The sequence below is a fragment of the Platalea leucorodia genome (genome assembly GCF_965183815.1).
Source record: "Platalea leucorodia genome assembly, chromosome: 5".
In the NCBI taxonomy this organism is placed as follows: Eukaryota; Metazoa; Chordata; class Aves; order Pelecaniformes; family Threskiornithidae; genus Platalea; species Platalea leucorodia.
Window position 1 is genome coordinate 79,075,290 of NC_138827.1, and position 24,845 is coordinate 79,100,134.

General features: G+C 39.4%; 1 protein-coding gene across 4 annotated transcripts in view; it reads right to left on the reverse strand.

The window, feature by feature from the left end:
• Positions 1 to 1,026: 1,026 nt before the first annotated feature.
• Positions 1,027 to 24,845, reverse strand: part of ITGA6 (integrin subunit alpha 6) — a 51,071-nt gene continuing 27,252 nt past the window's right edge. For 3 of the 4 annotated variants that reach the window (XM_082313833.1, XM_082313832.1, XM_082313831.1), the window contains exons 4-26: positions 23,820 to 24,075; positions 22,188 to 22,319; positions 19,638 to 19,848; positions 18,835 to 19,028; positions 18,608 to 18,696; positions 17,722 to 17,849; positions 15,877 to 15,972; positions 15,313 to 15,374; positions 13,793 to 13,950; positions 12,781 to 12,936; positions 11,927 to 12,042; positions 10,827 to 11,016; positions 10,659 to 10,742; positions 10,376 to 10,455; positions 10,151 to 10,228; positions 9,945 to 10,047; positions 8,661 to 8,834; positions 7,620 to 7,721; positions 7,133 to 7,243; positions 6,951 to 7,049; positions 6,449 to 6,574; positions 4,828 to 4,957; positions 2,936 to 3,105 (exon numbers count right to left, since the gene is read on the reverse strand). In XM_082313833.1, the coding sequence (XP_082169959.1) occupies positions 4,850 to 4,957; positions 6,449 to 6,574; positions 6,951 to 7,049; positions 7,133 to 7,243; positions 7,620 to 7,721; positions 8,661 to 8,834; positions 9,945 to 10,047; positions 10,151 to 10,228; positions 10,376 to 10,455; positions 10,659 to 10,742; positions 10,827 to 11,016; positions 11,927 to 12,042; positions 12,781 to 12,936; positions 13,793 to 13,950; positions 15,313 to 15,374; positions 15,877 to 15,972; positions 17,722 to 17,849; positions 18,608 to 18,696; positions 18,835 to 19,028; positions 19,638 to 19,848; positions 22,188 to 22,319; positions 23,820 to 24,075 (2,853 nt within the window). In that variant the 3' untranslated portion in view covers positions 2,936 to 3,105; positions 4,828 to 4,849. Of the gene's footprint in view, positions 3,106 to 4,827; positions 4,958 to 6,448; positions 6,575 to 6,950; positions 7,050 to 7,132; positions 7,244 to 7,619; positions 7,722 to 8,660; positions 8,835 to 9,944; positions 10,048 to 10,150; positions 10,229 to 10,375; positions 10,456 to 10,658; positions 10,743 to 10,826; positions 11,017 to 11,926; positions 12,043 to 12,780; positions 12,937 to 13,792; positions 13,951 to 15,312; positions 15,375 to 15,876; positions 15,973 to 17,721; positions 17,850 to 18,607; positions 18,697 to 18,834; positions 19,029 to 19,637; positions 19,849 to 22,187; positions 22,320 to 23,819; positions 24,076 to 24,845 lie in introns of all 4 variants that reach the window. The other variant, XM_082313834.1, reaches the window with a different exon arrangement.

Here is a 24,845-nt window from a genome sequence, read left to right on the forward strand (position 1 = left end):
TACTAGTGTGTATATAGATCTAGTACTATATGTGTATAGTGTATATGAACATATAAAAAACCTAATATATTATATTTGTACTACACTTCCTATGATCAGCTACTTAACCGTTCTCCCAGTCCATATTTTGTCTTGTTGTGAACAAATGTTTTTGGGTGTAGTCACGTAAATGAGAATAATTGTTTAATAAAAGCAGGTTGAGACCACATCTTTTACATGCTCTGAAAGCTCTAGCAGCATCTTCTGGTTCTAGTCCTAGGAGTTTCTTGGCTGCAACAACAAATACTGGCCTAGCACGTATCCAGCTAACCCTTATTTCAGGCTTTGTTGCATCAAAAGGTTCTTTGCAGCAAAGGCAAGCCAAGCCTCCTGTGAGGGTTAACACCTTAAAAATGGAGATAAACTAGAGGTTTTCTTTGTGTGTTCATGTCCCCTGTTGTCTGTCCCCCGTCCCCCCGTCCCCCGCATTTTTTTTTTTTTTGGCTTTTCTGGTTTTTGTTTTGTTTTGGTTTTTTTTGTGGAATTGAAGCTATACCCTGCAGCCATAACTGACTGTCAGTATCAAACTTCCACTACTGAATACAGATAGATATGTGGAGTCCTTGACTCATTTTGGGGGATGCATCCATCTCCCCTAGTTACAGAAACACCTGCCTGGCAGGGGAGCTTTTAGAAGACTTTGCATTGTAGGTACCCTGGGCAGTGTGGGGGGAGAGGGTAGCTCTGCCCCACGGGAGCTGACAGTTGGTGCTTTGCCAGAGCTTGCTCTGCCAGACTCCGTGCCTGACTCTTACCGACACTGGAAACGGCAGCAAGCAGCAGCCAGCCTGCGAGCATGGGATTGTGTGTTATCTCCCACAGCTGCCTCAGCTGCCCCTTTGCATGGGGGAGGGCACTGACAGTTACGGCAATATTGAAACTGAGACAATTTGTTAAAGCTTGCAACATTCAGCTTGCTCTTCTAGTGAACTTAGCTATGGCTACCTCAGTTAATTACGGTAACAAATCACCATTACCAAAACAACGTTTAATTAAAAAAACCTTTATTTCACACTTCTATACAAATATCCACAGGTAATTTCTAATCATGGAATGATGTAGCATTGCTAGCTGGTATAAAAAAAGTCTGAGATAAAAGTATACCAGTGACATGACTTATTTTTCAAGAACTTTCAGTTTAACACTGCTAAGACATTCATGTTCTTAGGTGAGGGCCACAATCTGCTTTTAAATCCAAGGCAATATTTCAAGTTTAGCCTCCGATTAAGCCTGGCTTCTGGTGCTGCTCAGCCTTTCAGCAAATAAGCTAGAATTTTGAAAGCTCAAAAACTGGGTAACAGCTAAATACATGTGTAATGTTCATAAAATCAGGGTCACAACATACTGAGATTATTTAGTGGGAGGAGGAAGTATCTATTAAATTAATGCACTTTCTGTAATACTTCTTAGGTGACCACACCTTCCAAAAAGGTATGTTCAAAGTTAGTAGTAAAATAAGACACTTGACAACTGCCCTCCTAGCAGGTTTTTACCCTATGAGGGGAAAAAGTACCAAGAGGTTTTTGCATAGTTCAAGTTACTAGCAATTAGCGTGCATACTTTTTGAGCAGAATTTTGTTTCACATGGAATAAACAATTGTGAACTAAATCTCCGTTCTTAAATAGTACCAACGCTTTAGAACATGGAACTCTAACTAGTTTTATCAGTTATGTTACAATAACTAGATCACTGATAAACACAACATTGTGGTTCTACTTTTATGAACATTCAGGTATTCAAGACAATTCAGTAGTCTCAATGTGGATCAGCTCAGATCCCCATAGTTAAGGTAATTTAGGCATTTATAGCCTCCTTCAAGTGCTATATAACAGTAGCAGTAGTCAACACCTTTTGCCAAACAGGAAGTCCTTATGAAGCTGGAAAGCGGTTTCCAGAGAACCTCTCACTTCTTGCAGTAAGTATAAAAGTGTATCTAAAAACCACACTTCTGCTTGGTGTCCAAATCGTTAAATAGTCTGAAGTAATACACAAATCATGTTACAAGACCTGATAATTCCTATTACATGAGTTATGAGTATCAGGGGAAAAAAAAAGCCCCCATACACATCACTGGAATAAATATTTACATTTTTAGAAAGCATTGGCACCTTCAGTGATTTATTAAAATGCAGTGAAAGCCCCAGGTCTCACAATCTGAAGTTCAAAAACACAGTGGATTTGAAGGTTCAGTCAAGTCTTTGGCCTAACAGTTAGTCAAAGACAATGATTTATAACAAAAATAAATACAAAAATGACTGAAATATATATATACAAAAAGTACATCTAATATTCCACCCTCTTTTTTAAAAAAACCCTATGTGTATTTGTTGTGAGCAAGAATCACACAATCTGATCTTAAAAAAAAAAAATTGAGCAACATGACCTATTGCACATGTAATTTAAGATGATGCTTTTTGTCAAGCCCTAACTACTGCAGCAGGCAAAGTTTATGACTAAAGTAGATTTGCAGGTCTTCAGATTATACTTGAACAAAGTGTGTTAAGGCCACTGTGTGTTTATAATGGACTACGCATTGACGGAAGGACGGAGAACCTGTCTTGACCGTAACCATGCGTTCCTTGCATACCTAGGAAGAAGGTTAGGATCACAGGAAAAGGTCTGCCGCAGTGGTTTTGCATGTTCTGCGGAAAAGACCCCAAATCAACACAGTATCTTCTAAAGCATGAGTTAGATTTGAAGGGGAAAAGAGGCAGTCTGGAAATTAAATAATGCAAATAAAGTCTGTTGAAGCAATTTTAACTGTGCAAACAAAAGCGTCAATATAACTAGTAATATCTACAATCGAATGTTGAATGTCCATAGTGTTCATAGGTCTAACTCCATCAGTATTCCATGAATGAAAACCTTAACCTCTATCTGAACTGTGTGGAGAAAAAAAAATTTCCCTAAGAGTAACTTTCATTTTCATTCCATTTTGTGAACCACTGTTTTGTCTCAAGGTCTTTGCACTTCCCATCTTTGATCTGTCGTTCTTCTTTCCGAATTCTTACAGCATGATATCGGGGGACAGTGTCTTCGTACCTAGAACGCTGGAAGAACCCGCACTGGGGCAGAGAAGAAAAACAACAGTTTAGGTTTAAGTTGCTGCCAAAGTACTACAATTACAGAGGCAATAAATTCTTCCTTTGCACAGACATAACAGGTAAGAAAATTGAAAACAAAAATATATAGGCCAAAAATGTAGTGTATATAGCTATGAAAGTGTGAGCCAGCAGGTCTAGATTACTTGTTCCAGCAGCAGTTGAAGACAAATGGCACAGTCTGACAATCCGGTAATCTAACACCTTAAAAATATTCCCTCCACTAACTTTCTCAATTTCTTTTACAAGTCTTCTAAGTCTTGTTATAAAGCTCTTCATTCACATAACGAGAGAATTTAATGCTACACAAAGAAGTAGATGCAGTTCAGGAAAGCTTGCTTCTTCTGAATCGAGGTTGGTATGTACTGCAATATCTTTCTGTACGGTGACACGATTTACCTTTGAAAACCTACAGAACGATTTCCAGGGCCTTCAAGAAAAGTTAGACTAGGGCCTTGTTTTTCAAGGCACCATCTGGACTACAGTCAGCTGAACTAATTACACGTATGCAGTATGAGAACATGAGTCTTGCTTGGTTTGCCACAGGATAAAAAACAGACGTAACTTAGAAGTTTTGTAATGTGCCACAACATAAGTTTCCCCAGATGAAATCTGGTACAGCTTATTTGTGCCCTGCAATTTTTTACTGAAAGCCACTGTAGAAAACTGATTTTAACTATTGACGAATGGACTGAAATTAATTTTCAAAACAAAATGGAGTTATGGCCATGATGTTACAAAGATGATGACTGGCAGACACTCAACTTTACATGCTTATGGGTCACTGATGTCAAGATTAAGGTTAAGAGACATTGTGCCATCCAGCTGTCACTAGATACTGCTAGGAAAAAAAAAAAAGATGAAAGTGGCAAGGTTTTTTTCATAGTATTTGGGGTGGTGGGTTTTTTGGTTTTGGTTGGTTAGGTTTTTTAAAAAATAATGTTAGAACCTACATGGAACTGAAATTAAAAAAAAATTACATCCAGGCGTAGACCAAATCTTTAGCCATCTCTTAGTTAAGATTTCATTAAACATTGTTTTGACATATTTTAGTTAAGAATTCCTCCCCACTCCCTGATCCCAAGCATCACTTATTAAAATAATGTACATGCATGTAATATCTTAAGTTGAATAAAGGTTGCTAGAAGCATAAATCATCATGCATCTAGTAGCTTCAGCAGAGGAAAGTGTGTTCCTAGAAAAGTATACCTTAGAATTGCAGGAAAACAGATGTTTCCACAGCAATTAAATTCTCATTATGAAAACCCCTTTCATTACAAGCAACATGTATCTTTTAGCATGCACTAAAGGTTAGTAAAGCAAGTTTATCTATCGTCCACATAGTCTTAGCTTTAAATCTTCACTCTGCAGTGTTGACTACCATCTCTCAAGCTTAAAAACTTACTTGTACTGTTAAAATATAAATTTAAAAAAAAAAGACTAAAAACCATTGCAACTGATCAAGATGTTTTCTAAAGAAATAAGCAAGAAGCTTTTTAGACAAAGGTAAACACCTGTCTTTGTTCATGTGCACCAAAAGCTGAACATTTACCAACAGAATGAGCAAGCAAGTATGATAGTTTGAAATCTAGAAGTTAATAGAACATATACAGTAAAAGCTTCATAGTTAGCCACCGCAACCATAGCAAGTGCCATAGCTAAAAATTAAAAAATATCACCAATTACCAATTACAGAAGTAGATCAATACTATGCATCAGAAGTAAGCCTCTCTTTATCAGATGGCTGAGCATGGATCTCAGCCTTGTGATATGTGGCATCGTAATGATCTTTCTTATTTCTCTTGAAGAAACCACACTACAAGGAAGCAAGGTATTTAGTCAATTTTTGTGGACTGGAAGAAGTCAAATCTATTAAAACTGACTTAAATTAACTCTGAACTATCTTCCCACTATCCCTTCACACCACACACACACACCCCCCAAATCACAAGAACTCATCTGTTTCTAGATCTGAGAACTTCATTGCTTAACTCAACCTGTAAAATAATAGAATAACCCAAGGTAAAGAATATTTTAGAGGCATTTTCATACATTTGTAATGCATCTGCTTTTGGGTTTTTTTAAGAAAAGCTATTATAAAGTATGTCCACAGCAACTAAAGCTGGCTGTGAAGAGCAGAAAGAAGTCTATACAGAAACCTGTTTGTGGACTAGTGCACAGGATAGACAAAAACATAGGGTAGAACAAAAATGAGTACTGCTTTGGCCTGTACAACACAAGCATTTGTCTTCAACCAGTCATGTAACTGTCTTTGAAGTACCATGTTTGTCCTTCATAAGATGACACAGTGTTTGTCATCAAAAGCAGCATTTTACACTGTGTGTGCGTGTGTGAAAACGTGTGTATTTTCATGTGCAGTAACACACTGGTAGTTATATATATATATATAGAACAGCCCACCCAGAGTATTAATTCATCGGGAAAAATTGCAGCAGGTGCTGGGCATTTATTAGAAAATAGGAAAGTCAGAACTATCGTGTGAGAAGTAACCTGCAGCAAATAGTAGCTCCTCAGCAAAGCTAATTGCTGCAGTTTCTCCAGAAGAAAGTAACTAACAGATGAATATTCTTCTTCACCTCATTTTTCTTAATGACCTTCTGCTATTCCATAACAGCAAATACTAGCTGCCTATGCCTGTAAAAACTAAGAATAAAAAAACTGCCCTGCTATACCTGGAACCACAATTAGCTGTAAAAATGCCAAAGGTAGGTAGAAAAATAGGTACTTGATTTTCTTGCAAATTGTTAACCTTTAGTTATACACACTTATTTACTCCTTTGGGGTTTCTAAGATAAAAAGACAATACTACAGACATTCACCAACACACTTGGCTATGGATTATTTCTGTACCTTTTGGTTATTTTCATCTACTATCAGTTTAATGGTATTTCTAATGTTATGAGAACAAAGACCTGTCAAAACATTTGTAGGTAGTTCACATGAGGTATAACACCTCACTGCAGAAGCCACAATTAGCTTTATCCATCCATATCAAAGTAACTGTTGTCTCTGAACATTTGTCTCAAGTTTTGCCCAAAGCTCAAAATACTTCCTTTTGAGGATGTGGAAACAGAAAAGTTTCATAACAAGTCTTCCCGTGTAACCATTTTCATTCCAAATGTTGCAAAACCAAGAAACTGATAAAGGTAATGTATGGTTTGGGCAGTTTTGCTCTATTTTGAGTCCCAAATACAAACGAAAATACTTAATCACTTGCTTCATTAGTTTGCTGTCTTGGCAGTTGTAGAACAGGAAATGTAAAATAACCAAATGAATAAAAACTCACCTTCCATAGTAAAAATACCAACAGAGCAAGCATCAGTATTCCAGCAAAAATAGCCACCAAGATGATCCACCAAGGTACTCCTGTATAAAGTGCTACTGGTTTTGCAGGAAAGACAGTAACACGCACCTAAAGGAGAGAAAACATGTGAAGGTGGAAAGAGCATTTCAAAAGCATCCACGTTTAATACAAAGCTGCAATTTATACAGTCTTGTCTCTTCTCTAACAAGATGTCTTCACCCTCTCTCACCTACAAAATGTTTTTGAAGAAAAAGTTCCTATTGGTATAATTTCAATATGATAGTGAATTTTTCCAGCCCCATTAAAAGATAAAAACAATCAATCATTCAGTTATCAATAACTCAATTAAAAAGCTAAACTTTTAGCTACTTTTGTTTTAAAATGTGGGTTTGTTTTGGTTTTTTTTTTTTGGGAGGTGTCAGTCTGAGGCAAGCTGGAAACATCACAACCATAACATATGGTTAGTATTAAATGTTGAACCTACCTGAGCAACTTCATTTGTGAGTTTAACATTCTTAGCGGCAGCAGGAACACTGATTGAAGCCCTAACAAGAATGTCCAGGTAGTTCATTTTGGAGTATTCCTGTTCCAAAAAAAAATATGGACATTAGACACAGAACAGGAAAGAACTCTGACCTTCCAAAAATGGCAGGTAAGAGGACTTACTTCTAAGAAAGTACTGTTCCACAGTCTGGATCGCAGCACAATAGATGCCTTGCTGTCTAAGCCCTTCAGGGGACATTTTATGTCCACACAATGTGCATTCACGTTGCAGTCCTGCAATTACAAATGTCTACATGTAAATAAAAACACATCCTCACAAATTGTTTAAACCTCCCCTTAAAAATTGGATTATATGCATCATATTTATGTGCAAGAACCAAAATCTGTTTGTACTGACAGCAACAGGAAAACACAATGAAGATACTATTACCTGTTTATTTTAACGTAGATAACTATGCAGAAATTCTTTCCTATTTCTCTCTCATCAGTAGATAATCTAAATGGTCACATTTTAAAAGCATCGGTGCTTGGATTTAAGATAAAAGCAAAGCAAAGAGAACCTTCTTTCACCCTGCCAAACTCAAAAAAGCCCTCTTACGAGTGCAGGGGGAGGTATCTGACAAGGCTATGGTTGGTGCAATATGCTTACCAAGGTCTTGTATTTTCTTTCTGAGAATAAAGAAAATGAAGAAGTGCTGTCTGTAATCTGCTTCTCTGCAACCTCACGTTTCCTTCTTGAGTTATGAGATTCCTAAAAAAAAAAAAAAAGTAAGAAGAGTTTTAGTAGTTTATCCTAAGTAGCTCTTAATTCTGAACCCATACAAGCAGATAAACGAGGTGTTCCAAGATCACCACGTGAGTGACATCATTATATATCCCTACTTATCTACATTTATGGCTAACAGTAGAGTCAGGACAATCACTAGAATTTGAGATTACCTAAAGAAAGATCAGCTGACTACCTCCCATTTTTGTTCTATATAAAGGGTATTAATGTTACTATGCTAAAAGAGTAAGTGTGCTAAGGTCAGTAGATGCATTTTTTTAACTGTATACTAATTACACTCACTGAAAGTTTCATTAAATAATGTAGTGATCTGACAAGAATGGGTTTATGTGCATGCAGTTTTAATGGTGAAAATTAAAACTCGTCCCAAATGATCTTAAGATTATACGAAAATGAAGGCTCAGGGTTTAGGAAAAAATCTCCCTAAATAGGCACAATGAAGGGCTATGAAACTCTTGCTTGCGAATTGTTTTTACCATGTTTGTTGTAATTAAGTAAATTCAAACGCAAGCCCTTTCTCTTTGAAATATTACATGGAATTCCCCCAGGCTGGGGAGATGTTTATTGTTTTTCTGTGTAAGAACTCAATCAGATATCAATAATGCTGATGAAATGTGTTAAAGCAAACAGCAATTTCCTCCTGTAAGAGCCTATGACAACAGTGCCCGTTGCAAAAACAGTCACCACGACATAGCATCTACCCTTTAGCGTGTTATCCCCAGTAGCTGTTATGAAGTCTCCTAATAAGCTTAACCCTGGATACATTGTTCATGTATTGTGCTCGTGAGATGCTTAAGACAAAAAAAAAAAAAATCCTTCTGGAGGCAAGCTCTTATGCCCTGCTATCACGTGCTGCGGCGCTTTCATGTTGTACTAATTCATGAACAGAAGACAGTAACATACCGCAACACGCAAGCTATTGATTTCATTCTTGGGTTGACAGGAGACTTTTTCCAAGCCTTTGGAATCGATTTTCATCAAATAAAGCAGCCATTTGCCATTACTAATTTCTTTCGGCCATTGGATGTCCAGGGAAGCGGTACCAAATGTTTTCAGTGGTCTGCCCAAGTTAGTTACCTGTTAAAACAAATTTGTTAAACTGTGAAATACTTTTTAAAGGGATTTTCTTCTCCATCGAAAGTGTTATTGATTTGGGCAAGTTTTAAGCATGCAGTAACAGGAAATGTAAAAACAGATGAAAGACAGAAAGATTATAAAGACAAAGCATATACTGAAACTAGCACACTTGGATAGCAAGTAAATACAGAGTTTAAACATATAAGGATTAAAATTTCCTAACATGAACTTTAAGGTGTTGATTTTTAGAAATCTATCTTCATGTGAAACAACTCCTCCAATTTACAGTTAACAAATCATTCAGTTACATAACTAAGGCAAATTGCAAGTTTATGAGGAACTCTGACACAGAAAGATAACCAGCTCTTGCTCTCGTAAGTCTGGAAGTTGTTTCCCAACCTAATTTTTGCTGTCTTAGTGTTACTGTTCATGATAGCAAGTTCTAAAACAGATCTGCTTCTACTTTAATACATGCATGCAGGTACAGAAGGAAGTAAAGGATTGACAGAGGTGGACTTTAATCCTGACAAACTACTATGTACAAAGACAGCAGGGCTTGCATTAATGATGTAGAAAAAGCGACGCTCTTGCTGATAAACCAAGATTTTACAGAACAAAAATTGTCTCCCTTAGCCTTCCTTCTCCTTGATTTATTAATTAGGCAGAAGACCAAAGACTGAAATAGACCCACACATTCAATGCGGCTCCCGCAGTGTCGTCTTGTGCCTGCTCAATCCTGCATGCAGTAAGTACACATACGCGCTGTCCGTGTGCATCAGCTAACAGCTGGGCACGCCACAGTTAGGGTTCTGGGTTTAAGTTTTGTTCTCTACCTGCAGGGATTTTATGCTGTATGACTGAATGTGCATGGACTGCTCTGCAAAACAAGTGTACAGCCAGCCTCAGGCCACCTCCTCAAAACATGATCGTACAAGGCCTAAAGAAGCTCTAGCCTGCAGTGAGACTGCATGTTCTGATCAGGAAGTCAGGATTTTGGGACAAGAAAAGCCAATTTTAAATCCAGCAACTTTTCCAAGTATTCATATGCATAAAGAGAGAAGCTGTTCATCTGATTAAAAGCAGCTGTTGGCATTAATCTGAATTACTCACTCTGAATTCATACTCTATGAGGTTTCCAATATCATCTTCAGATTTCATAGCACTCTCACCAACGATGTTACCTCCAAAATATACCTGAGAAGGCTTAGCAACTCTGTTCAGGTGGGGGTGGGGAAGAAGAATAATCAGATTTTAATGACATCTGCAGCAAAACTGGCCTCCCCAGCCCCCCTATTTGTTATGCTATCAACACTTACCCAGTGAGCGATAACAGCAATTCAAGAACCACTTTAGCACTAGCTGTAATTGGAGTCGAATTAACTTGAGTGCTTGTTCTACAATGAAAAGGAAACAATGCTGTCTGTTTTTCAAATTTAGCCGTTTTCACTTTGGTATTAAATTGCTTTTGTGAATTGAACAAATTAATTCAAAATGTTTACAACTGTATATAAAAACATAGTGCATGCACAAAGCAAACTTACGTTTCCAACTTCAGATTAATGTCCAAGTCTGTTGTATCAACATTAACTTTAGTGGTACTCAAGATCAGATAAAAGGTTACCTAGACAAGAAAGAACATCCATGAAATATGTAAACATTTTCCAAAATATATTAATATATGCAGTATTACAGGAATACACCGTCAAGTTCTAGAGTTAAAAAAAACAGATCCAAATCAAATTTCCAGTTATGACACACAGAAGCTTTGGACAATTGCAGTCAGGAATCAGATTTTATAACTTGAGTAAAATAGGTGCAACTTACATTGGAATTTCTTTTGAAAGGGTTTCCAAGTTCACACTCTGCTTGAGAACCATTTTGGTTAGCACCACAGGTTAGCTGTTTTTCCTGATTAAACAGAATACATTTAAAAGTAAAAATATGCTGAAAATACTTAAAAATTTTAATATCTTTTATCTTAAAAATACTTACAGGATAACCCCTCATCTCCCTGAATGCAGAATACGTCAGACTGTCTGGAAAAGTTGCAATTAGTTTAGCTTCATATGCATCTTCACCATCCTTTTGTGGATTTTTTGCATCAGATGGATTGTTTGTCACTGTTATTTCCAGGGCAATATCCTTCTGATCTTTCAGAACAAGCACTGGCATGCCATTTTCACTACAGAAACAGAGTATACAGGGTTGCGTGCATTAGGAAAACAAATGCGTGTAAAAGTTTGCTTCTTACTATGGTTTACCCAAATATAATTCCCTGTATTAGGGAAGAATCGCTGTGACCATAAACACGCGAATGGTCAGTTTTTTCTCCCAGACCAGTATTTCCTCTCTGACAGCGGCCAGCAGTTAACAGGATATAAGACTAATACACCCCTGAAGTAACCAAGAGTTTATAGTATTCCTACACCAGCACTTGCATCTGGCTAATGTTTAATCCTGATTAATTTCCTCCAAATAAATCTACTGACCTCCTTTTTTCTTGTATACATGCTTTTGGCTTCTGAGTCAGACTGTGGCACTCACTGCTAAAGGTGACTTGACGGTAAGGAAACATACTTCCTTTTGTTTGTTTTACACCTCCGTTCTGATTCCACTGGCCCTCCAGGGAGGAGGGCTGCAGCCGAGCGTTAGGTGTGCGTTACAGTGAAATGACTGTTCGCTTCTCTGTAACTGCTTGTCTTAGGCTGCTAGAATGCAGTATATCATGTTGGCATATTCGCAGTCAAATTTCATCTCAAAAATACTTAATGGTAGCATACAGAATAAACTACTGCAAGGCTGGTTTTGAATCTCATTTCTCCAGAGGTTAGAAATTTTTTTCCTAGCTTTTAGCCCACACCCCAGCAGCTGTGGCCACTTTGTGTCCATGTGACTCTGTACCACCTCTCCTCTTCCAAAGCTCAAGCCCACTCCTCCGCCTTCCTCACCCGGGCAGATCAGCACTACTCCACAGGGCTGTGTTTGCCAGGCTAACGGAACAAAGCTGCTCTATCTCCCAAAACCCTCTCCTAGAAGTTCTTTTAAGCACTTGTTAATAATTTGAATTTTAGCAATGCATTATCAAGGCTTACATCGGTAAATAAGTAAACCTGTCTTCATTTCCTTCTCTAGTGCAAAACCGGTACTGAAGTTTCAGATTGCTGTGACATTCATTGTCTTCTCCACATCCTTCTTTCAAGAACTCCACCTAAATAAAACCAAAGCACTTTTACTGCATGCCACATGATACTAGCTTAAAACAAGATTTCTGATGTGCACTGCATAGAGCATCGACAGGGAACTCAGAGACACCTTCCTGGACAGAGTAAGATTTTAACCTGACTCTTACTCCTTGCCTGTCAGGAGAGTTTTTGCTTTGTGAGACATAGCCCTTGATGCTGATAATTTAGAACTTTAAATGTGACTAAAAGACAGAGTTAGATAATTCTAAGTGACAGGTACACTTCTAACGAGGAAAAACATCCTTAAGTCTGATTGTTCAATAAGCGTTGAGGAAATGAGATCTTTTGCCCGAGATACTCCCTCTCTTTTACGTCACTGCTGCAGAGCTCTAATGATGTTACAGCATCCTAACCACGGAAGCATTAGACCATACATTATTTTGTGATGTGGGGCAAGTGTTCACAGCAGGAGACGATGGATTTCCATTTTTAATTGAAAGTACATTTCCTCCTATATTTGTTGGGGAGAGAAAAAAAACCTAGCAGCTATACCAGCTTCGCTTTTGTTGCAAAAGCAACACGGAATCTAATTCATAACATTTTGTAACAAGTTCAGAACAAAATACAAAACATAAGCCAGTACTTACAGGTCCAGTGCTACCCCAGTTATTTTCTTGGGTCATGATTTAGCTTTGTACAGTCTTTAAAATTCAGTGATTTATCAAAGTGCAGATTTATGGGAAAATGTGATATCAAAGGCTTACTTTTGTGGTCTTTGTTTCAGATTCTTTTGAATCTAGAATTGGTATAAGATCCGGAAGTGCTCTCTCTTTTCTTGTGGACGGTGAGCTAGACTCCAGGCCAGCAATTTTAACGCTGACCGATACTGGAATGGGGCGTAGCTTATCTTTGATTTTTTCCTGTTAAAATATTTTTAATGGCATAGTTAGCACAGAGAAGAAAAAAACAACACAAAGACTAGCTTTTGATATACATTTTAGAACAAGTAATAAAGCAAAATCTTTTTTGCTACATTTTGCAGTATTAGAACTATTCACTGGATAGAAACCCAGCATTTCCTAAAAATGTGCAAGAACACAAGGAGCCTAGCCCTACTGTCTGTTTTTTTTTTTTTCCTGGCTTCCCAATCTGATGATTTCTCTCACCGTTAAGGATTCCTAAGAACAACAGACGGTAACTCAGGCAAGTGAAAGTCACACTACAACAGTAAAATAACACACTTTCTCCCTATTGCGTAAGTTCAAGCTCTTTAATTTGCTGTGGTCAAAAGCAACCTTGGAGGCTGGCTCATTACTGCTGAGCCACAGACAGAGAATCTGTTCAGCTCTTGGAGCCATGCCACCTCTAAGGGCCAGCGTAGCAGCCAAGTCAGAGAGCACATACCAAGCTCTCTTCTCCTGCTCATTCATCCCCTCCAAAACCCGTGGGTTAAAATTCTTTTCCTAGCCAGTCACACCGTTAAATTCTGTAACAATTACTTCTGTTGGAAACAGCTCTATTGTTCTAAATTAGTTCAGCTCTATTGAGCTCCACAGCATGCTGCATACTTTCATACTTTGTAAGAAAGGCAACAGGAGGAAGCGGCGTGTGTGCAGGGAATAGCAAGGCACTACTTAACTATGGTTGTTTTCTAGTTTTGAAGCTTTATATTGCATGTGACTTTTCAGTTATATACAAAGGTACCATGAGGCTGGAAAAAAAGAGCATGCTTTTGTTTTAAATGGATCTAAATCAAATAAAAATACTCTGCCTTACCTGCAGTACAAGCTTGGTTGTCACACATTCTTTTGAGTTCTGCCCCCTTAGGGTTGTACTTGCAGTGAACTGATCAGACAGGTGGTCTCTAAACCGTACCCTAGACGGCAGGCCTAACTGCCTCCTCTCGTTTTCTGCTTCAAATGTATAGTTGATCTCTATATGAAGAAATAAAGTAGGTCACTATAAAAAAGAACCCTTGCCTTATTAAAAAGAACTCTAATTTCTCCAGGTATGATCTTACAATATTATTCTAGAAGACTGTTTCAGCCAGTGCTGGGCTTCACAAACTGTTTCCAGTTATTTACAAAAATTTCTCCATCTGTCAGTTTTGTCCCTCTCCAGCTGAGGGCCAGGTACCCTGTGCGCGTATCCAAAGGAAACTTCTAAACCCAATCCTTTTATTCCAAAGGTACCCCATTACTTCACCAGCACGCAGAGCTGGCTGGAGGAGCTGTAATTGCTGCGGTGGAGCCAGTAGAGGGCTGAGATGCAAAACTTTGTAAATACTCTGACTCGGCTGGCCTTGATTTCTGTTTTGTCCCAAATAGCACCTAAGCAGCCAGCAGGATTTTGAGGTCAAGGTACACTGTTAACACTGAAAGCAAAAGTGTGACTAGAGCTTTCTAGTTGTATGCTGAGGCATGTTTTGATCGATCTGAACTCTGTGCATCTTTTAATCATCTCTGTGTTCATGGAGCTAATTCAATGTTGCAAGGCTGGGAACAGCACCCAGCGTGCCAAGCCTCGGGAACACGCAGACGGGCACACGGGAGCTGCCCCTGAGAGCTGGAAGCGCTTGACCTGTTGGAGGACTAGGACCTTATTCAAGCACATCCTGTGGATTTTACAAGTAACTGAAAAACTCAACAACACGTGAGATGAAGGAGGTTTGGGCTTAAAATTCTTCTCATTTCCTCTCAAAATCCTGCATAGTTTTCTGAGGTGTAGTAACAGCAGCATTGTCACGAGAAAAAATAGGAGACGTGAGAAACTAATGCTTTACATTTTTAACTATGTTTATGGCACAGTCCTCCAGGCTCCTATTAATACAAAGATTTTTATTTCAGTTACTGATTTCCACAAAACCATTTTCATGAACACAAAACACTGTGTTATAGGGCAAGTCTCCAATAAGAAATAATGCTTACTAATGATACATAAAACAGGCTTTTAAAACTATTTTCTAAAGCAGCAGTAACCTAGAGAGGCAAAATGTTTTTAGTCTGTATAGCAGCCATTTGCTTACTGGCAGTTATATTGCTTAGAAAGCTTCAGTTCAGTCTGTCATCCACAGAACCAACCTCCTAACGCACCAGGATGACTCTGAATACGTGTTACTCTGAATACAGACAGTGCAATACCTGATTGACCTTAGCATTGAGTCACATTTTAAATTTGACAGTCTCAGTCTGAGACGAGTCAATTTGAATACTGTTCTTCCATGATACACTCTAAAGAAAAAACAAAAAACAAACCATGTGACAAACAGATCAAAAATATTTATCTTCAAAACTTACTTATTCTTGGATTTAAATAACTGGGGTTTGCAGTATATTGAAAACATGCGTTCACATCCATCCTGTAAAAGTGCCAAGAAATCAATATTAACTTTAATAAGGCATGGTCCAACAGACTGACAAGTTTTAATAGTCCATTGACTGATAGTGTCAATCTTATGACTGTGGTTTTCATGCTAGAACAGTAATTTGCTGCTTACTAAACTCAACTACAAAGCAAGAAAACATGGTTAATAAGCAGTTCGAAAAAATATTTTCTGGTATTTGCTCTTACATCTCACGAGAAAGCTGTTCAAGTTAAGATACTTCTAAGTCTTAAGCGGCAAAGGGACATTCATTTTCAAAAATGGACATTATGAACAGAACATATTCCACACCTTGTCTTTAGCACCGTACCCATAGCAAATTCGGGAAGTCAGAATGATCACGTGTAGACACATTTGCTTAACCTGCATGGCTGTCACATCCCCTCACTTTAACATCATCACTGACTGAACGAATTTTGACAACAGAAAACTCAAAACACCAAGGCTTCTGATATAATAATATTTTTTTTAAATTTACCATATTTCACTAGGGTCCTCAGGGTTCTTTTTCTTTAGATCAATTCTGTCAGGCTGTACTGTAATGCTGCTTCTAATGCTTACCACAGGCCGAGATCTTCATTTGGGGGGGGGAATGGAGAATGAAAAGACAGGGTGAAAAAAGAAGGAAAAGTTTCCGTTAAGATTAATTAAATAATTCATGTGAATCCCAACACCCTCCCCATGCCTGCACTAATTTGCAACAAAGACACCCCAAGAAACATAGAATTTGCCTTTGATAATGGTTAGAAACAAAACTACTTAAAGCTAAGCAAAGCAAGTCACAAAAAATGACTACATTTATATTTTAAATGCCTGACGGGGGAGCAGGGTACATTAATGTGATGTTGTGGTTGTCATTTTATACACATACAAAAACCAGAAAATTCACAGTGATGGTTCCCACCCCAGTGGTAATTCAGCCCCTGCGAACAACTGTAGGTACTGAAGGTCATTCAGATTAATGTTCACAACAGCTTTAACGTGGAGCCTGGGTGGCTGTGGGAAACGATGTTTGCGTTTCCTGACTCCTCTGCACATAGGCTGCAACCATCATTCACCCTGGCAACTTTTCCTTTCTCCTCCTTTTTGGAAGGGACAAGAAAAGACAGTTCACATGAACAAATGAACGAGCTGATCCCGCTCTCGTCAGTGCATCTAAGGGTTGCTGAAAATGGCCAGTAAGCCACCTCCTCCTTTTCTAGCACATTTCTTTTCAACTGGGCCACGCCTTTCACTGTTTGCCACCATAAAGGTTTTCCATTCTCACCTTTGTAAAAGTTTGTGTACTGCCCTTATCAGGAAATGATTAAAGCTCCTTTTGAGTAAGCAGAACACTTAATAATCTAACCAACTTCCATTCCACCTGCTCGGTTCTCTTCCACAAGCAACACGAGTTGCTTTTGTTGGGTGCTGTTTCAGTGTATTTAAGAACATTCCCATTATGTACACAGATACTATACACCTTCGAGATGGGATCATCAAAAAATTGTAGGAAGGGTCATTCTGCCTGAAAGGTAGAGTTGTTTTCATCCCCAAAATTGAGATAACCAGTTTTGGAGTTTCTGCTCCTCCTCCTCTGGGATCTGACAGCAACCACCAAAGACCTGAACTTGATGCAGCATTCACAGCTCTGCTGAGGGGACAGTCCTCTTCCTGCTCATCACTAGTGATCTAACTTAACAGTACATTAAACTGGGAAAAAAGCAGAGCTCTGTAAAAGACCGTGACCTCATCCCTAATTAAGGCATGTGCTACAGAAATCCCAAAGGATCCTATCTGCAGGGCTTCCTCACAGCTGATTCATGGACCCTGCTGCAGCCTCAGCAAGGCCGTATGCCTCCCTGCTTTTGGATCCTCAGCTACAAAAGAGGGGTTTGCTTTGGTTTTGTTCTATCTTCAATAAAGCAGGATTAGATTTATACAACAGCGGCAAACAAAAGCTCTAGCAAACGTATCAGTTAACTTCTCCTTTCTTAAGGCAAAAGAATTACTTCTCGCCCTTAATTCCATCAAAGGACATGGGCATCCAAGTAAGTTAGCACAGGGCAAAGCTAGGGTGCAGGCACACTACAGACGCCAGCTCTCCCAGAACTGTCCACGGTCACCCTCCTACCCTGTGGTGATGGTAAGGCAGCTTCTCAATGAGAAGAGGGGGATCAAGTAACAAACCAATTTATGGACACCCCCCCCTCGAAAATTTCCAACTTCTAGAAGGAGAAATACACTCCAGGCCAAACAGCTTTTTGTTACTTCTAAGTAGTTTGTTTTTAAAAAACTAAAACCAAAACCTTGGTGTAACCAGTTACGGTTCTGTGTGTAATACCTGAACACAGATACAGAATCTGAAAGGGAACCAACGGCAATGTCAGGGTAGGAATTTTTGTCCAGGTCCATGTTTCCAGCAATAGAGTAACCAAAGAAATTGGTGCCTGTTTTTTCACCATCAAGAATCTGAAGAGCAAACAGATTGAGGGAATTCAGACACTTAAAAGCTGTAAAAGTGAAATAAGTAACAAGTGAACATCATTGTCTTATGGCCAGGGCAGGGGGGCGGAAAAGAGATACAAGGAAGCAGGACCTCTGTGTTCAGGTAAATGACGCTGAAGTGCCAAGATGATTTGCTTTTCTTCCAAGAAGTTACTTTGCAATAGCAGTGAGTACCAGAAAGGACTGTTGTACATAGAAATAAAGATAAGCTAGGCAACACTTCTAGTATTTATGTAGTATAGGCACTTGAAACTGAAAAAGTACTGGAGAAAATATTCTAACAGTATTCTAGGAAGTGTCATCAAGTTCCATTCTCACCTTGCAGACTGAACACAGTGGTCCTCAAGAAAAAAAGAAAAAGGCATAAACATTTTTTATGAAAAAAGAAAGTGAAGTAGTAGTAGTGAAAAAGAAAATTAAGAAACTAATTATCTTCAAAACCCCAAATTTCTTTCAAAAACCCAAAACTTAAGACATCTACATGCCTTTTTCCTTCTCTACACATTATTGGTACCAAAGGACGGCCCCAGAAAGAAAAATGTGTATTAAAATTAAGAATTCCTAATCCTTCTGGTCAGCAGTGCAATCTTTGAAGGGTCCTGTGACTTTTTTGCATACCCACCACCCCACTAATAGTAATGGAGAGGGAGAAGATGGATAGACCTATCATTCCTTTAATTCTGTGCAAGACTAATTAGATAGAGGAAAGGTTATTTCATTACCTGTGCTGGTTTTGTATTTATTCCATCCTTGGATCCATGATAAATGTATACTTTGCCAAAACCATCATATGGAGCCCCTACTGCGATATCTGTTGAAAATAAGTTGCAACATCTAAAATCATTCTTACTCTTTCTGCAGCTTGCAGTCGTGGTCAGGATAAGATGTTCCAACTCCGGCATTGCAAAAACAGTCACATACATTTCTATTGTAATCGTCTTTCACTCACCCGGATACCCGTCCTGATTAATGTCCCCAACATTTTCAACTGCGAGACCAAACATGGAGTCAGTGGTTCCATTTAAGCGAATAGGTTTGACTCCTTCCCATTTGCCTTGCTGGTTAATGTAGATGTACACAGCGCCACCAATATCTCCGCTTCTGTCAAAATACTGCGGGGCTCCAACGACGATGTCTTGCCACCTTAGAATTAAAGAAAAAAAAGCAGCGCTTTTACAGAAGAACTGTGAAAAGCGACTGATCAGCCTGTGGTCTCAAGGTCAGCTAGCCAAAGAGCTGCTGAACAAAGACTAAAAAGCACATTGAACTGGTTGAGCACCAACAGCTGCACTGATACGACAAGCCGATTAGAGTTCCTTTGTGACATACAAGCATCTTCTAGGGCCGCTTTGGGTATAGCAGCATGGAATCGTTTCGGTTGGAAAGGACCTTTAAGATCATCGAGTCCAAGCGTTGGCCTAGCGCTGCCAAGTCCACCACTAAACCACGGCCCTAAGCACTGCATCTACCCGTCTTTTAAATATCTCCAGGGACGGGGACTCAAGCACTTCCCTGTGAGATTTGTTTCTTCTTTGTTTACACTAACTGTTTAAATTTAAATAAACTTTTTCTATAATTAGACATGTAGACTGCGTCCTGACTGGTTCTCCGAGATGGCTGCCGTTTCCTCCAGCAACACATGGAAGATGGGATTTGCCATTCCTTGTATTTCTAACGTGAAAAACCGAAGCAGAATTAAACCAGATTGCCAGCCTTCATTACAGAGGCAGCAGGAGTTAACCAAGGCCATACCCGTCGCTGTTGAGATCCACAACAGCAACATCATAGCCAAAAGAAGAGGCCAGCCCTTCTCCGTCAAACATGTGCTCGAGCGAAAGTGCTCGCTGGTTCTTCTCTTTTTTCAGTAAAACAACTGCTCCGCTGTGGTTGGCTCTTGGGGCACCAGACACGAAAGTCATCTCATCCTGGGAGACAATTCCTTTACCAGAGTCCAAAGAGAAACCTTTAACAGAGAAAGAAATAAAATATAAACAAACAAACGAACGCCTTGTATTGTTAATAGGAAAAATAAATTCCCCTGCTATATTAAAGTGGTATATTGAATAGAAGTTTCATCTAAAACAGAATATGATATACTGGGAATTCTCCTTTTCTATTTGGACTGCTGAATGCACGGTTACAAGTCTACACTCCTCCATACATGACATTTAGGTATTTCCCCCACAAAATGCATTATTTCATTGCTCGCTCAGATCTACTTTTCACAGACACCAAATACAAGATCATTTTTAAACGTACCAGCTTAGAAATGACTGCGCCTTACCACTTGAATATAGCTCAAGCATTTCACCTCCGGCAAAATCATTATAAAACTTCCTAAGCACAAGTCAGTGTCATTCTGTTGCAAACATGCGACGCGTACTGCACAAGCGCGGTATTGTACGGGGATGATGCATACGGTATTTGAGAATCACCTGACACAGTAATGGTGAAACTGGCAATTTTGATTTAATGCAGCCCTAAAGGACATGTGCACATGAATTTAGTCGTACGTATTCTTTATAAAAGTCAATGCATTTTAAAAAAACATCAAAAACCGAGTTCAAAAAATATATTGCATATACCAACATATCCAATAAAGGCCAAAGTAGAAAATGACGCACATTGCAAGGAAGAAAGATAGTAGCCAGCAGACAGAAATCTCCCTTCCGAAACACTTCACCACCACTATGAAAATTCTCAATTACAGCAATTCACGATGAGACAGTTTCAGAACAGTCAGGGAGTCCCCTCTGGGGGAGGGATGAGGGGGTCTGGAGCAATGCATGACAAATCAGGGTCTCCCTGAAGCCGTGTTATGTTCCAAGCGACTCTTCCATCTGAACCCCTGTTTTTACATGCTTTTACTTGCAATGTATTTGAGATGGGGGGGATGGAGGGGAGAGGATCATGTCAAAGGTCTGGGGATTATGTCTGACCAGATGCTGCCACCTCAAGTGGTCACAAACCTAAGTAGCTATTCATCATTACATCCACCAATTTGTCCACCTGTGTGCTGGGAGGCAACGTTTTGTATACAAACTGATCTGGATGAGTATCAGATACAGCTGTCAAAAATAGAAGACCTGCAAACACCAGTGAAAGATTGAAGAGAAAAAAAAGATAGTGGTTAAGCAAAGCAGCCATAACCGTGTTTATTTACTGGCTGAACAGAGGGAAGAGCAATGCCAGTGAACAGCAGGCTTGCCTGGAAGTGGGTTTGATTGTGACAAATCAAAGGCAGCATTTACATTTAGGAGATAAATGCATTTGTTATCAAACTGCAAAAAGTCAGTATTGCTCTGGTCACAGCAAAAGACGCTCCACAGCATTCCTCACCTTACCAGTTCTTATTTCACCAGAAGAGGCCATCAGCTTGTCCTTCTAACGTAAGCTCTTTTTTTTTCTTTTTTTTTTTTTTACACCCAGTAATTACTGCTGATATTGAACAGAAGTTTATGTTCTATTTCTTCTAACAGATATGCAGCTCTGAAGTTGGCTCTTCTCTTGACTTGCTTTTACTTTTTGTATCAGCAATGCCCTTCCCATCTGTTCAGCTTTGACCATTCGACAGAAATTCCAGTTTCAAGTTACCAAAACTGTATTTGTTGCACATGCCAAAAGCAGTGGATCAATACACCACAGAAATCTGCGCTAGAACAGAAAGGTTCTTTACACTTTACAGTTGAGGCCTTTCCAAAAAATGCAGCATAGCCTTTTCTCTGCACCAGCGTACCTCACTGGGGTACAGTAACATCCGCTGGCCTAAGGACGTATTTTTGCTTTTGTGCATGCACAAAGTGCAAGAGACTCATCTCCTGCAACACACGCACTTAAAGTATTAACACTACTCATATTATGGTATTTTAAAGGCCCGTCAAAAGGCCACTGGAGTTTTAAAAACTTGACGAATAAAAAAATTGCACTCACCTACCAGGAGAGAGAAACTGCAGTCTTAACAGTTACGTCCAGAAACTCAAATTTTGATAAACCTTCTGATACCACGTGGCAGAGACCTTGTGACTAAGGACTACAGATCCCTACACCATACTTACCATACTCACACAGGTCTTAAATCTCTCATTACATTAGCAGCTCTTCTAGGTACCTCAGCAGAGCATCATCTTACACTTAAAACTGGCCCATAAATGTGGAGGGAGATGTGAATTATCCAAAATTGTTAACATGCTACAGGGTCCACAAATGAAGTATCTTCTGCTCCCATTTCACACCACTGCACCAGGCTGGGGTCACAAACGTTTAAGAAGCCTGAAGAGATTTACCGTATGTACTTAATCCTACCTAAGTAACTGTTAGCTGGAACAGGAACTAGATTCTTATCTTGGCGGCTCTCATCACCAACTTCGTAAGGCCCATCATCAAAGATACCCAGATCATAAAATGTCTGATTCTTTTGCTCTGCACGAACCACCCCTGAAGAAATGAAATGATAAAATAAAAGCAAATGAATGGTAAGGGACAAAAATAACAGATAAATGGTTCCCAACTAACGTTAATTACAATGAATGAGATAGTGACTGCTGTTTAAATGGGCCACAGAATAACGCACGGGGTGAAGGCGTTTTCAAAAGGCAATGAATTCCTAAGTTCTATCTGTCTGCCAGACTCTCACGCTGCGCTACGGAGAGGCCATGCAGTCATCTGGAAAACATGGGATACTAAGAAAATTCTCAACAAAAACATGGGACCGACTTGGTCAGGAACCACCCTCATCCCACAGTTCTTAACCTCATAAAGTCTCTCTTAAAAGGGAGGTAAGTATGCAGGAATACAAACCCAAAACATTTACTGCTCATCTATGACAAACACTGGTGATATATTTAGAAAACATTATTTAAAGGGAAAAGAGCTATTGTTCAATTAAATGTATGCGTCCCTTTTATCAACAGGCATATTTAACATTTTGGCAAGCAGAAACATGTGATACAAGAGAGTACTCCTATGGCTCACATACTGTCATAGTGCCTCTCTGCAATTAAAGTAAAACAGTGTCTGAACTCAATATGCTGTTTCAGCTTAGTCAGATTTTGTTGACAGATGCGTGGAAGATTAAGTTTTCACCGAAGTACACCTTGTGCTGGAGCTTAACTCAAAGATTTGGCATGGTTCATATAGCAGGCACAGGTGTACGAGGGGAAAAAATGTAATGGTTCAAGGCTCAGATGTTCTAAAGAGGGAAGTATTTACAGCTGCTGGCGGAATGAAGTGCAACGGGAAAAAATCACGACGAAAAAGAGACCAAGCTGGCCGTTTAGATGCTTCTCAATATAAACTAACAGAAAATGTATAGGTCTTTTCCCTTAAGTTTTGGAATATCTCCTAGGTGATATAGAGTACTTGGCTCTTAGTCAGACAGATTATCCGTGGGATTTTACGTGGACATCCACGGATTTAGATATGAATACATGTAGTACTGCTCTGTTCAGTTATCTTCCCGCAATCCTCCAGTATTTACTTTGGGAAGTACTACTCTCCCCAGACTTCACAAAGAATAAAGTGGAGAATACTGCAGGGTGAACAAAGATCTCGGTGCAGCTATCCAACATTTGCTCAAACGCAGGAAAAAAGATTGATCAAATAACTTTAAAATAATTTAGTAATTTGTCGCAGTATGGAAGTCTCGAAGCAAGCACTCAATCCCACCGTAAGACTAAGACTAATAAGGGAAAATTTTGCTGTACATATGTGCAAAGTTCTATTATCCACTTGTAAGTACTCCCTCAAAGATATTTAACGGAACTTCGGTGAATACTTTTGATACAGGAAAATAGCATTTTGTGAAAACAGGGTAAAATCATTAGATCCCTTTTATGCCCTCCCTCCCGGGGGGGGGGGAGGAAACTTGGGATGGAAGCCTGGTGAGCAATCTCAGAGGAAACGGGAAGGGTAGGCAGGAAGGAAGCCAGGTCGTACCTTTCCAATTGTAAGTGCCTGGGGCACCAAACACAATATAATGATAGTCTCTAGTAAAAGTAGCAGCAACACCTTGCTGACAGGAACCAAACTTCTCATGGCCTCTTAAACGACCATCACAAAAACTCCATACTCCATTATCCATATCATCCTTAATAGTGAGATCCTGGCTCAGCACATAGCACCTTCCAACGATATCCCGGGTTTCCTGCACTGTGTTTACATACTGCCTTTTCTCATAGCGATGGGCACATGTCTGCAAGATAGAAGAAATAATAAGTGATGCTTTCTGTATATTGTATGCAAGTCATCAAAGAAGGCTGGTCTCCTTTAGCAATACTTCATGCTAGCGATGCCACAAGTAAGTCACCTTGTAGACACATCCATGTTGCAATGCAGAGAGAGTCCACTGTTCCCTATAGGCAACGTATGAGAAAAGTTGGGCAGCAATGGATACAAGTCAGAGCAATCAGCTTCACGGTCAAGGAAGGCCGCATGGTTACATCTCTCTTCTCTGTAGGATTTAGGGGTTTTAGCCCTAAAGCCTTCCCCGATACCTAATCCCTCTCTTTCAAGAGGTGAGGAGAGAACCTCCCGCTCTCTTATACAGAACAAAGTGGCTGTGTTTCCCCACAGCTGTCAGAGTTCAATGACTTACACACTTGTGCAGGACGTGAGAAGCTGGTTCAACTACCATCTACCCGAGACTATTCAGAGCTCACCCCTTCCAGAAAACTGCCACAAAGCAGGGGCTGAAAGCTTTTCCAGTGAAGGGGAGGGAAGTTGTTCCTACTTCCTAGGCTGGATGTTCCATTTAAGGGATAACTGTCACTGGGACTGGCACTTTTAGACTGTTCACCTGGGAACAGAATTCCAATCAAATATTTAACACAATGGATGAACAGCCACTGGGTTAAGTGGTGTAGCCACCAAACGGTTGTAAAAAGAGGTGGAACAATCAAACCCCTTTGCCAGCAGTGTTTTTTGCAGAACCAAAGGTAGTAGGTGTGTGAAGAGCACAAGCAA